This window comes from Dermacentor andersoni, chromosome 6 (genome assembly GCF_023375885.2).
Source record: "Dermacentor andersoni chromosome 6, qqDerAnde1_hic_scaffold, whole genome shotgun sequence".
Classification (NCBI taxonomy): Eukaryota; Metazoa; Arthropoda; class Arachnida; order Ixodida; family Ixodidae; genus Dermacentor; species Dermacentor andersoni.
Genome location: NC_092819.1, coordinates 17,193,034 through 17,206,834, shown reverse-complemented (window position 1 = coordinate 17,206,834; position 13,801 = coordinate 17,193,034). Strand labels below are relative to the sequence as shown.

The 13,801-nt window shown below is 43.1% G+C and overlaps 1 protein-coding gene across 1 annotated transcript in view; it reads left to right on the top strand.

Moving 5' to 3' along the window:
- The window catches only part of LOC126521268 (midasin), a 386,114-nt gene that overhangs the window by 69,929 nt on the left and 302,384 nt on the right, over positions 1-13,801 (top strand). The window contains exons 12-15 of the mRNA XM_050169921.3: positions 1,122-1,237; positions 1,659-1,789; positions 10,304-10,408; positions 12,971-13,226. Coding sequence (XP_050025878.1) covers positions 1,122-1,237; positions 1,659-1,789; positions 10,304-10,408; positions 12,971-13,226 — 608 coding nt within the window. The remainder of the gene's footprint in view (positions 1-1,121; positions 1,238-1,658; positions 1,790-10,303; positions 10,409-12,970; positions 13,227-13,801) is intronic.

Sequence of the window (13,801 nt, the reverse complement as noted above, 5' to 3'; positions counted from 1 at the left end):
ATTCTGTGTGCTCTGTAGGTACATGGCAATCATTACCAGCATTGCGAATGATGTTCCAGGTTTTTTGCCAATCATTCACATATTGCGCATAGTAGCACCCTATATATTTATCCCTTCATGGCTTTATGACCAAACTGTTGTAAGTCAGCACTGTGTGCGTGTCGCTTTCGCATGTCCTTGTCTTTTTTGCTCTAGATCCTTTTTTTTCCAATGAATCGCCAACAAGCCCAAGCTTCCACGCTAAATGGAGCTTATGAGCTCGAGAATGCACTCAAGCCCTGTCTTGCACAAAGTAAATGCAGTGCATACACACTACAATTGCATGTAGCTGTGGTCTGCTACGTAGCATTGATACCGTGGCCACCACGGGGTGCCACGCGAGTCTACTGGCTAAGCGCACTGCGGCTCACCGAGGACAACTTTGTTCGGCTTACGTTTGGCGCGTCATAGGTGGCAAAATTGGAAGTAGTGGTGTCTGCGCTAACATCCAAAATTAAATGTTTGAAATGTGTGTCACAGGGACGTTCAGTAGGCGGAGCATTGTGGGCACACACCGTTTTACCATATCTTTTGCAGTTCAGGGCATTGAAGAATGAGCTGAAGCATCGTGAAGTGTGTGTTTGATTGCCAATAACTCCTCTTATGCAGAACGCATTTAAGTACTTTTTGCGGCAAAGCATTTCTGAAATAACCTATTTTACCTTCAAATGTATTTCTCCACTTCCATAAAAAGTGGTCCAGGGCCCCTTTAAGGCATTGTTGTAACTAGAGTTTGTGGTGTTCTGCTATAGATTACATTTTTCTTTAGAGCTTCTGGAGCTATTAAAATGTTTATGAAGAACTCTAATTAAAAAGAATAAAAAAATTCTAGGGTTTTACCTGCCGAAACCACAATATGATTATCAGGCACTTGGAGAGTGTTGGAGTAAGAAATTCTCTTGAACAACCTGCTTTGGCTAATTGAAATGTTTGATTGCAGTGGAAGTTCTTTCATGGAACTAGTTTTAACTTGATATTGATTCTGTGAAGTGCTGCACTAGCTGATTGCCATTCATTAGGACTACCAGCATACTTGTTTGTCTGCCAAGTGTGGTTTACTTGCTTCATTTCATGCACCACAGAGCCGGGCTGCAACAAGGGTCAGTTGGAACGCTGGCGTGCCTTTGGGGAGCAGTTGCGGAAAGCTGAGGCTCAAGCACGCCAGGCTGAGAACAAGTTGACATTTGCTTTTGTTGAGGTGAGGTGCATTCTGAAGCTTGAATGTGTAAGCAGTAAACAAGGGCAGATGGGGTAGATGTAGTCCTTTGTGCACCTTCTTCATGCATTAACTCTTTGTTGGGATGCATGGATGTTGGATGTGGATGACTGAACAGAATGATCACCAAGAAGCATTTTGTTCCCACATGCTCTCCTGTTATGGCACTTTGTTGAGTTGGTTAAAAGAGCTCTCAATGCTAGAAGCATATTGGAAATCAGCAGTTCGCTTTTCCCAGTGGTACCACCCATTGGTTTATTGACACATGATGAGTGCATCCTGAAGGTGTTTGACTTGCACAGTTCATTGCCTGAAAGACCTTCTATGGAGAATTTGAGGTTGCCAATGAATCTGACCACTTTAGCTTGAGTTGTCATGCAGGTCATTGGTTTCTTATGTGCAGGGAGCCCTTGTAAGAGCTCTGAAGGAGGGTTCCTGGGTTCTCTTGGATGAAATCAACTTGGCCGAAGGAGAAGCTCTGGAGAGCTTGGCTCCTGTGCTGGATGGTAGCTCACTGGTGCTATTCGAGCGAGGGTACAGTGCAATTATGTTTTAGTTAAAGTCCTTCTGTTATTATGATCTTTGGTTTTATGATTGTTGCATGTAAAGAATGTGTGAAAAGTTAACTCGCGCAATACAGTTGAACCTTGTTGATACATTCTCGTTACATATGTTTTCCTGGCGCCAATGTTCGCAATCGAGAACACAAAAAATGACCCAATAGAGTTATGCTAATTTTTTACCGGCTCATACGTTCCCGGAAAACACTATGTTTCGGCACCAATGTTCAGTGCATCGCCAAACTGCAGTCATATTTCTATCGAACCTGGGCTGTCTGACCATGAACTTATCGTTCTAGTTGAATGTTACCCGTGCGCATGGCACGCCTGCGCCTACGATTGTGAAAATTTTTTCGCAGGCTGATGATGTGCGAATAACAAATTATCTTGATTCTTGCCTTTATGAATTTGGCCAGAATGACGTTCTGCAGCCTTGGGAAAAGTTTGAAGCAATGTGTTTATTCTGCATTGATCAATTTATACCTAACAAACTTAAAAAGCCAGCTAAACATACACTATGGATAAATAGACGCACTATTCAATTAAAACATAAAGCCAAACACCTAAGAAAGAAAGGCCCACCTACTGACAAATTAACCAATGTTCGTGTTGCCCTTTTAGAGGCCATTGCAGAAGCAAAAAATTTTTATTTCAGTAACACTTTATCAAATTTTATTTAGGAAGATCCCCAGAAGTGCTGGAACTTTATTAAGGAATAGAATAAATTCATAACGAACATTATCCACAATAACATTCCAATAACTGATCCCAAGGCAGTTGCTAACCTTTTAAATGACCACTCCCACAGTGTCTTCTCCCCGTCTACTGAACCTTCTTTCCAAACTTCACCGTCCTACTCTTCTGACGTTAACATTTCTCATCAAGGTGTACTTAACATGCTGCTTTGGTTACAAGTAAAATCATCTGTTGGTCCAGACTGCATTCCCAACACCTTCCTTTGGCGTTATGCGAAACATTTAAGTAAATTCCTTGTAGTAATCTTTCAGGCCTCTCTACATTCCGCGGTACTTCCGCTCAATTGGAAAGTAGCACATGTTGTCCCTATAGTAAAAAAAGGTGACCCAAGCTCAGTCTTGAATTACCGACCGATTTCCATATTATCCTCTTGTAAATTAATTGAACACATTGTCGCTGACTACATTAATGATTTCTTAAACGAGCGTAGCATTTTATCTCCTTTCCAACATGGCTTCAGGAAGGGGCTCTCGACAGTCACCCAATTAAGCACAGTCATTCACTCGTTTGCTTCTGTCCTTGACAAGGCTGGCAAGTAGATGTGATATTTTAGGATTTTCAAAAAGCGTTTGATGTAGTTCCTCATGAGAAATTAATTTGTAAATTAGAATTCCTTGGTCTTCCTGGCTTTATTTTGTCCTGGGTTTCTGCTTACTTAACGCGTCGGAAACAGTACGTAGTGATTGATTGAAAGTCCGATTCTCTTTCAGTAACCTCTGGCGCGCCTCAAGGCAGCGTGCTTGGCCCACTTCTATTTCTTATTTATTGTAATGACATAGTTGATGTAATAGAGGCCCCTGTCAATATTCGTCTGTTCGCAGACGACTGTATCATTTTTAGCGATATTAATACAGTTAATGATCAACTATCTGTTCATTTAGCCTTAAACAACATTGAGTAGAGCAACAAGTGGAGAATGAAACTTAACTCAGATAAATCTGTGCTTCTATGTATAACAAACAAAAAACTACCCCTGAAGTTTTCTTATTCTATCGGCCAAAACCCCTTGGCCGAAGTGAATGAGTACAAGTATCTTGGAATTACAATTACTAACAACCTAAATTGGAATAGCCACATTGCTGCTACCGCCTCTTCCGCTTTCAGAAAGCTACGTCTACTTCACTATAAGCTTAAACGTGCATCCCATGAAGTAAAATCATTAGCCCATACTATTTTTATTCGACCCAAATTAGAATACTCGTGCGTTATTTGGGATCCGTTTACCAAAATCAACATTAACGCCCTTGAGAGGATACATAGGAGAGCCATATGTTTTCTTTTTTCCAAATATGGCCGAGAAGAGCCTATAACTGAATTACTGCGGACAAATGGTTTTCACACCGTTCAAACGAGGCCAAAGATAATACGCCTGAAGTTCCTTTACTCCTTTATAAACTGTAAATTTCCTTCAGATCCTAGTCCATACAAAGTTCTTTCTGCATCCAGGAAAACCCATAATTCCCACCCCCTCGCTCTCTCCCCTTACATTGCCAGGACAAACCTCTTTAAATTTTCTTTCTTTTCTCGAACTATAGAAGAATGGAACCTCATCCTTTTCCATCATCTGAACTCCCCTGAATCAATTCAGACTCATATGATTAGTATTTCCTAAGTGACATTACTGTTTTGTGCTATATTGTTTCATTTCCTAAGTTTTATATTTTTCAATTCTGCCTTTTGTATGTGTATTCTTTACTTGTTACCTTGCCCCTCCTGCTTGGGCCACACGGCCTGCAGTATGATGTAAATAAAAAATTTTTAAAATCATACGTTTTCTGGCCGCTAGATCCCATGTAAACAAGAAAATGTGCAAGGCGCACGCGATCGAGAACAGTATATAGCTGCCCATCGTGGCAGTTTCACTGCAATACTCACCCGCCTGTCTCTCGTGAAAATGCTGCCTTGCACTCAATTACTCATTTTGGTACCAGCAAATCTTCTCCAGGGTATTTGCACGGGGCATTCACAGCTATCACCGCCAATCCTATTGCAATATAAGCATCTTCGCCTATCTGTTTCACAGCGTTTAGTGCCATTGGAAGCGTAGCGCATGGTTTAAGTAGGCGATAACCGAAACGCGCTGCTCTTACCTGTTGCAGACTGCGACCGTATACGTTTTCGAGACGCTAGATCCCATGTGAAAAAAAAAAAAAAAAAAAAGGCATGAGGCCCGTGCAATCAAGAAAATGTGAAAACAACGTGAAACAACGTGAAAACAACGTCTCACGTGAAAACAACGGCAGACACATTTTCTAATTCCGGTACAAGCAAAGTTCTTCCCGGGTCATCGCACGCCGCATTCATGGCTATCGCTGCCAAACCTGTTATGATGAGCATCTTCACCTATCTGTTTTACAGCATATGGCACGTAGTGCCATTGGCAGTGTACTACATGCTATTAGTAAGCGATAATCCAAACATGCAGCCTTTCCTTGCTGCAGGCGGAGTGATGTATGTGGGCATCACGTTTCACTCCTTCCGTTCTTCGTGTGTGCCTTCTTCTGCAAAATGCTGCCATATTCTCTTTTTCTTGTACTCATCATTCATGAATAACAACAATAAAAAAGGAAATAAACTTATAAGAATTAAACATTTGATGCATTTTTATACACATAGTTCAAGGCCTTGGAAATGTGCACACGAGAATATTTCGCAAGACTCAAATGTTCCTGTTCTTACACTAATATCCAATATGTACGTCCATAGTGTAATCGAACTGCGTAGGTGCGCGCACTCAAGAAAACTGCGTGGTTGTGTGCCCGTCAAAAAAGCAAAATGTGTGACAAACTTCCGCTAATCTTCATCTTATCGCCAACCAGAGGCAATTAGTTTTCGTGAGTGTCATAAAAAAAAAAAAAGCAGCGGAAACGCATGCACGGCGGCATCCTTCCTATGCACACCCCTGTGAGCACTGAACGAGCGAGAAAGAGGCGTTCGCCTTTTGAGTGATTAGTAACGAGATAATCATCAGTTTTGCAAGCGCAAGAAGCCGAAACCGCTCGCGAAAACAAAACCCAAACAGCCACCCATCTGCGTGCGCGCCAATGCGTAGGTGGTACTATATAGACACGCGAGAGCGAACTAGCGCTAAAACAAACCATGCAACGAAAACCGAGAGAGGGAGGTGCACGAAAAAAAATTCCCTGTATTCCCACATAGTGGCAGCACATGACAGAAAAGAAAAAGTTATGAAATGGGAACGTTTTTTAAGCGTACAGACGGCGCCGTAAATATACGGCATCGACCATTTTCGGACTTGTTCGCGGTGCCGTATATTTACGTCATTGACCCTCAAAGGGTTAAATAGAGTATGAGGCAGTTATATTGGAGACATCAATAAATAGTACTACTATTTTAATGTGAGATAATGTGGCAAATCAACATAGTAGGAGGGTGTGAATACTGAATAGTAGACTTTGAACCGAATACCAAATTGAATCACGATAAAGAAAAGCTGAACATTGCATCGAATATCAAATGTCAGAAAATTGTTTACAAAATTTACTGCTTACAAATTTCAGGCAAGAAAATGCTGCACATGCTCGGGAGCCTATTAGCATTGCTTAACCAGAATGTGTTAACACGCTATCACTAACTTGTGGACACAGAAATCAAGATGCAGTGAAATCTTAGTGATGCGATCATGGCTGGTACAAATTTCGGGGTGATACGAATTTGTACGATTCCCCGGCCGAAGTGTGCTGTACACTATGATCCATATTTCGGATGTCCCAAATGCTCCTCTGTGGCAGTTGGCGATTTGAATGAGAGAGCTGCGATAGCCACATCCGCGGGCACCAAAGTGGTGAGGAAGCTGCGCCGAGCACACTGAGCCGGGTCAACAGGCGGACTGTTGTTTCTATGTTTGCAGCATGGGGGGAGGCTGGCAGAAAGCAGCCGATAACACAGCGGCAGCTGCGCGCACATTACGGAGTGAAAACGGTGCAGCAAACAAGCGAGCCAGCATCGACGGCCGCAATTGCCGGCAGCAAAGTGGTGAGGAGGCTGCCGCGAGCACGCTGAGGCGGGTCAGCAAGCGGACCATTTTCATGTTAGCAGTGCAAGGGGAGGCTGGTAGAAGGCAGTCGATAACACAGAGGCAACTGCGCGCACAGTACGGAGTGGAAACGGTCTAGCGAATGAGCGAGCCGTGACGGCTGCGACTGCTGGCAGCAAAGTGTCAAGGAGGTAGCAACGAGCATGCCGAGGTGTGTTGGCAGGTGGACTGTTTCCATGTTCGCAGCGCGGGGAGAGGCCGCCAGAAAGCAGTCGATAACACAGCGGCAATTGCGCGCAGTGTATGGAGTGGAAATGGTGCGGCACTGGCAGTCTTTCCCACATTTTGCCGCTTGTGAGGCTTGTGCTCTGTGCTGTATTCAACGTTCTCACAAAGCCGGTTTTGTGAAGTTTGTGTAAAACTTCCAGAATTAGCTGCTAGTCTACCTGTCGAAGAAGAAAACCCTAAAGGACATCTGGAACTTATTCCATCATAAATAAATTTCTATAAATGAGTTTCTAGCTCTTTAACATGCTGATTTCATTTGTTTTTTTGGTGATACGAATTTTGGGTGATGAAAATATTTTGCATGACCCCTTGAGATTCCTATCACTGAGGTTTTACTGATACAATAAGGTTTACTCTTATTGAAGGGAACAGCAAATTAGTTTGCCAGCACTGATTACAACTCAGTTCTAGTATAGGAAGCTCTGGAATATATGTTTAATCAATGGAACTTCTGTTGAATAGAATCCTGTGCTTTTGAATTGTGAAGTGAATTAGTGATGGTCTGTTGTACTGAACACCAATGAGTTTCTCAGTTTAATAGTAGACCTGTGTTTTTGGCAATCTTTTATTTGTTGCATAGAAAGTATTGCTTTCCTGTTTTTCTCCAACATACAGAAGGGTTATGCTAACTCTAAAGCAGGTGGGTTAAGGTAAGGCTAATCTGCGCAACAGGCAAAAGGACCATGCGTCATGTGACTCAATCACCACTTTGCACGTAGCCAGCACCGATGGTTAATAACAGGCGCCATCCGTGCAGTTTCATTGTCAGGTTTGATGTTATTTGCCACTGGTCAAAAATTGTGAAATCTGGAGGGTCGCTGCAAGCTCGCGTGATGCTCGATCTCCCCTTGACCCCCTCATTCAGCTGCCGTCTATGTAAATGTATGCAACCGGCCATGACACTTTCACACCCACTGTGTAAATCCAAAGCTAGTCTTGTCACGGGTCGCTCGAGGCTACAAAAAGAGACCGATGTGCGTCTATGAGCGGTGTCGGGAACAAGAAGCCGCCATACAGTGTGTTGCAAAGATAGTGGCCATGAACAATATTGTTGCCATTCCGTGCATTCATTTTCGTTTACAAGACGGTTTGTTGACTTTCCGAGTATTGCGTGGCTGCTGCGACCCAAACTGTAACTTTAGTCACCAACACCCGATGAAGCAGTGCTATAATTAGGCCTAATAGTCTAGGCAGTATGGTGTGACAAAAATTAGCTGCTGGCCGATGTGGTAACGGGTTGTGAGTCCTTGCAGAATATTTTCTGCTAATAAGTTCGTGTGGGTGGCTGATCAGTGATCGGTCCCAAGATCAGGTATGCTGGTTAGATTGATGTCTATTGAAGGGGCGTGAAGTTCGCCACTTATCCAACACAATCTGCATACCTATTGAAAAGAAAGGGAAAGAAAATTGCAGTTACTGCAGTCAGCAGCATTCTTCTTTCTCTTTCTTTTCGTTTATTTATCTATCTAATTATGAAATAAACAACCAATTACAACTACTACTGCCAATTGGCCTGATCGCACATGCTTTTGCACTTTATGAAATAGGCGCTGCTTTTGTTGCCGTTCCTTCTGTCTACATCGTGTTGTTATTTCGATCTGTCCTGTCAAGCCGGACAAACCTTGTACTGACAGATGTGGACCCGGCCGATGTTGCGCCAAACATAGATTTGCAGTGTTTGGGCACTGGGTGTCTGATCCTTGCGTCAGGCCGACATCAGGGAGCACTAAAAGTGACGAAGTTTGCTACCGTATCAGCTGTGGCGTGCTTGCCGCTCCTTTCGCACAGAAAACGGAAGTGAAACATGCGCTTGGGTGGCATCGAGCACGAGGGCCTTTGTAGTGCACATTGCATGTGGCACTGCGTGGGTTTACACTGAATATATAAAATATTAAAAAATGGAATAGTAGATATTTGATTAGTGAATCAAATTATGCGGACGTTCGCTATTTATTCGAATCAGTGATATTCAAGTATTCAAACGTCCCTACAATGTAGGCATGGTGGGTGCTGTCTAGCATAAGAGTAATGGTGAATGTGTGATGGGAAGGTGACTTTTGATAGCAGGTGGTTATATACCACAATTCATGTAATGTTAAATAGTAGGCCACCACATAAGTTTTGGCACAGGATCATTACAAATGCTTCTCTGGCTCTACATTTGATTTTAATGTATGTGCAGCTGTAATTTGATTGCTCCCCAACACATGATGTCCCATTTTGTGAACACAGTAGTTGTAGTACATGAGACTTCTGTGAACGTCTGTTAATTGTACTTGTAGTTTTGGCAGAAATGCTTACTTCCAGCTTATTTGAGGAAAACTCTTATTTCACGGCTTTCAGCGACCAATGCAAAAATGCTGTATGATTAGGTGTTGGATAATGTGGAAAGGTCATTAGAGTTATGACATCTGCCTCTGTGTAGTGAAATATGGGGAATGTCCAGATAACTGCTTCATCAGTGACCTAGATTTTGAAGAAGCAAGCACCATTAAATAACTAAAAAACCACACTTCACAAATTGTGAGCACTACTTCCCATTCCAACTTTCGAAGTTAAAAAAATAAATAAAGATCAATGGTTTTTTTTAACCTTCCCTCTCCTCCCCTTCTTTCTAATTAGTAGGTTTTATAAGGTTACCAACATTTTTGTCAAAGGCTGCTAAATTCAGAGGAAGGTCACCAATAAGATGTCCACACTTAAAATACTTCATATTGTCAATGTCGTGGAAACCTTTCACACGGTCAGGAATACAGAGGTTGCACCTAGAGGACTGCAATCATTGCTAGAGCTGTCCGCGACATACTTGTTGTTTAGTCTAAAGTGCTTTTGGGAAGAAAGGAAAAGACAACACAGTAGTACAAACACAAAGAGGCCACCTTTTATACAATAATCTAGCTAGCTGAAATATGACCACGACTGTGCACTCCACAATTGAGGGTGCACTCTTCTTCAAGGTTGTCTAATGACCTCACATGAAACCACAGTGTTGAAATGAGTTTGTGACATTATCCTTTGAGGTCACATCCTATGAACTTACAATACCACACACCACATCAAACGCAGAACGATTCTCAGCTTCCTCACTTTCTATGCGAGTATACCGTCCTTTCCTCAGAGACTTCTGATACCTTTGTTTGATATATTTGGGGTTTCTGCATTAAGTGGTTGTAGGTGACTTGTACAGCTGGACAAAAGAAACAGTACCTTGGTGTTTCTCAAGTTTGAGTTGTCTGTAGGCTGGCAAGGTGGTACTCATTACACTTGACTAATTACTGTGAACAGCTTTAATTCTCAAGTGGCTTATTATGTTAGGTTGTATGCTGTCTGTAGGCTGGCAAGGTGGTACTCATTACACTTGACTAAATACTGTGAACAGCTTTAATTCTTAAGTGGCTTATTATGTTAGGTTGTATGCTCACATTTACATTTTTCTATTCTTCTCAGCGACCAAGAGCCCTTGAAGAGGCACCCCGAATTTAGGTTGTTTGCATGCATGAACCCTGCCACAGATGTGGGCAAAAAGGACCTGCCTGCAGGCATTCGGAGCCGGTAAGTGAAAGGCCCTGGATTTTCACTTGCTTGTTAAGTGGTTAATAAAAATGAGTATTAGTACCTTGTAATTTTTGTGGCTTTGATTATACACTGGCATTCCTTAGCTCTTGTATAAGTTTTGTAGGCTATGAAATGTTGAACATTCATGAACCTCCCTTGGTGATAGCCTCTATTCCATCTGCCTTGGGCCTTCCTAAATGAGCGGCCAATTGGCTGAGGTGCACAGCTGTAGAATTGTACAGCTAGATGCGTTTGTGTTGTGTTTGAATCATCTTTTTCAGGGCAGCACTTCAAACAATGCAACAAGCCAAGCTTAAACTGGACCTGAGTGCTCTATGAAATTGTCCAGAAAAGAAAAACACTTCAAAACAACTAACTTATGTGTGAAATGCAGCCTTGTTGCATTTTATTTTACCACCAGCTGGAAAGCTCATTAATGCACATATTGTTTGATCCTGTACTTCAAATATCTAGTAACTGAGTATTGTTATGTGCTTTGTGTTTGGCAAATGCATAATCCTACTTGTGCTGTGCCAATCTGGCAACTTTTCAAAGTTCATGAGTGGTCTGAGTGCAAATCACCAACAGACAATGAATTGCAAGCTTTTGCCATTCTTTCTTGATTGCTCATTTAGACTTCACTGCTATGCACTGGCTGCTGACGAGTGCAACACTTCTTATAAGCCAGCACAGGCTGAAAGTGCACATGATCTGTGTTGATCACTTGCTAACAAAACATTGAAAAATGTGAGATGATGACAGGCAGTGTGATCAGCATTTGTATTACTTCTGGCTCACATACAACTTCTAGTTTTTCCTTTTTTTCATGACCTTTGTTAATGGAAGTGGCTTCTAAAACAATGATCAAAACTTGTGCTTGTGGTTGTGTGTTAGGATCATTTTGCTGTTAGGCATAGCAGCTTAACAGCACTCTGAGACAGAAGAAATTGCCTTACTATAAAAAATATGGAATCAGTGGAAAGAGATAATTTGAGAAGTAGCTGCAGCTTAGGATTGTTAAGACATATTGCAGCCTTGTGCAGAAACAGCAATAGTATTTCATTTACTGTTCACATTTTCAATGAGATATATATAGTTGAATTTAAAATGGCTGCTGAGTGACAAGGGCCATGGAGGTACAGATGCATCAAATTACCGTTTCCCAAATGAAAACACGAGCTAGTCCAAACACTATAAAACTGAAGCAAAGTGACCTGAGAAAGAGAAACGTCATATAGAAAGGCTGGGAGGCTTACCAGAGATATAGTTTTGATCGGCTACTCTGCACAAGTGGGAGGGGGTAAGGGAATAGAAAGAGAGGCGAGGAGCACAAACGACGTATAGCCATTATGTCATTATGTCAATTTCCCCATTATGTGATGGGGAAATACAGTCTACGCTTGTTACAACAGACCCGCGTACAACAGACCCACTTACAACAGACCCGCGTACAACAGACTCACTTACAACCGACTGTCGGATATAATGGACCATATTTCAACCTTAGTTTGCTCTACCTATTTTAATAATGCAACGAAGTTTGTTTTTAATGGACCGAGCTACAACGGACTACCAGCTATAGTGGACGAAATTAGCGGCAATTTTGTCAAAATCGGGCATATAGAACGGACTTTGGCCATACCGATACAGGCTGGCAACTGACTTGCGAGGGTCAGCCGACGATCGCGGCTCAATATTGTGCACACGATGGGGGGAGGGAGGGAGGCGGGGCGAAAGTGCGCTTTCGGTTGCGCGCGAGGCATCGGGGGGGGGGGGGGGGGGGGGGCGAGAGTTTCGAATTGTCATCGAGTGCTGAAGACGACGGAAGGTGTGGAATACAGAGATAAGGCTACTTATGGGAGTGAATGCCACCGGTCTTCTTCTTGTTCTTTTTTCTTTTGTGCTTTTTTTGTCATTCTGTTTTGTTTTGAGGAGGAGGGGGCTGAGGGTATGCATGCCAGTAGAGTCATGGCAGAGTGACATAGGTCACCTTGGCTACAGAAATGCGACTGGCACATCGGCATGCCTGCTTTGTTGGCCTGACAACAGCCGGTGCCTGGCGCCACCAGTGCACTGGGAATTGTGTGGTGTCTGAATTGTTCGTATCAAGCACCTTGGGATTCTCAACATTTGGAACTTAGCACGTTGTAATGTAATGACTTTTCGAAAATTCATATGCTGAAATTTGTACCAGGCGTGATCGTATCACCGAGATTCTTCTGTATTAAGATAGTTTCATCTTTTAGTAGAAAGAGAGAAGAATCATGCATCTAACTAGGGCTAAAAAGTAGGAATACGCTTATGGGTGAGTAGGGTCACTATATTGTAGCAATGCCTTTTCCAGTGTTAATGCATTTTCGTGCTTTTTCAGTGGCCAGAACGACACTCTGCCCGCATTATCAATGGCATCAGCCAGCCATGAGCAATGGTTGATAAAACTGGCATAGAATAGAGTAAAAGGGATCGCTCGAAATTGCAGCCCAGGACTGGCCTCTGTAGAAAATGTGAGAAAAGAAAGTGTGAAAAGGAAGGTTGTTAGGAAGTGTTTTTGTTTGACAGCTTCACGGAGGTGTACCTGGAGGAGCCCTTGGAGGAGGGTGATCTGGAGCTGGTGGCAGCTGCCTATCTGGGTAGCAGTGGGTCACCACCAGTACGTGCTTGTGTGTCCCTCTACCTGAATTTGAGGAAAGCTGCTCAGGAGAGCCTGACTGACGGCACAGGCAGCCGCCCCCACTACAGCCTGCGAACACTGTGCCGTGCCCTGCGCCATGCCGCCCCTGACCCCTGCAGTAGTTGGCCGCACTCACTCTACCAGGTCTGTACTGCAGGAGAGCTGCTTGCATCCTCTAGCTGCACTTTTCAGAGTGGTTTTTACCCCGCTGTGCCACGCTGTGTGTTGCATTAATAGGATCACCAAGTGCACATGACTTTTTCAGCTAAGCAGCTGGCTGATTTCAGCTCAGATTTTTCACTTTCTGCAGTGGGTTCAGTTTATTACCACATTTGGAAGCATTACTTGTGTCATTAACAATAACGCCAAAGTACGTGCATAATTTGTGGTGACACCACTACAATATTCATGCAGAAATCATTGAAGATGGTTATCTAAGTTGCTAATAATTTGGCCTTCATTCACCCGCCGTGGTTGCTTAGTGGCTATGGTGTTCGGCTGCCAAGCATGAGGTCGCAGAATCGAATCCCGGCCACGGCGACCGCATTTTGATGGGGGTGAAATGCGAAAATACCCGTCTACTTTTAGATTTAGGTGCATGTTAATGAACCCCAGGTGGTCAAAATTTCTGGAGTCCCCCACTATGGCATGCCTCATAATCCGATCGTGGTTTTGGCACGTAAAAACACTTAATTTAATCTTTTGGGAGGGGGTGCCTG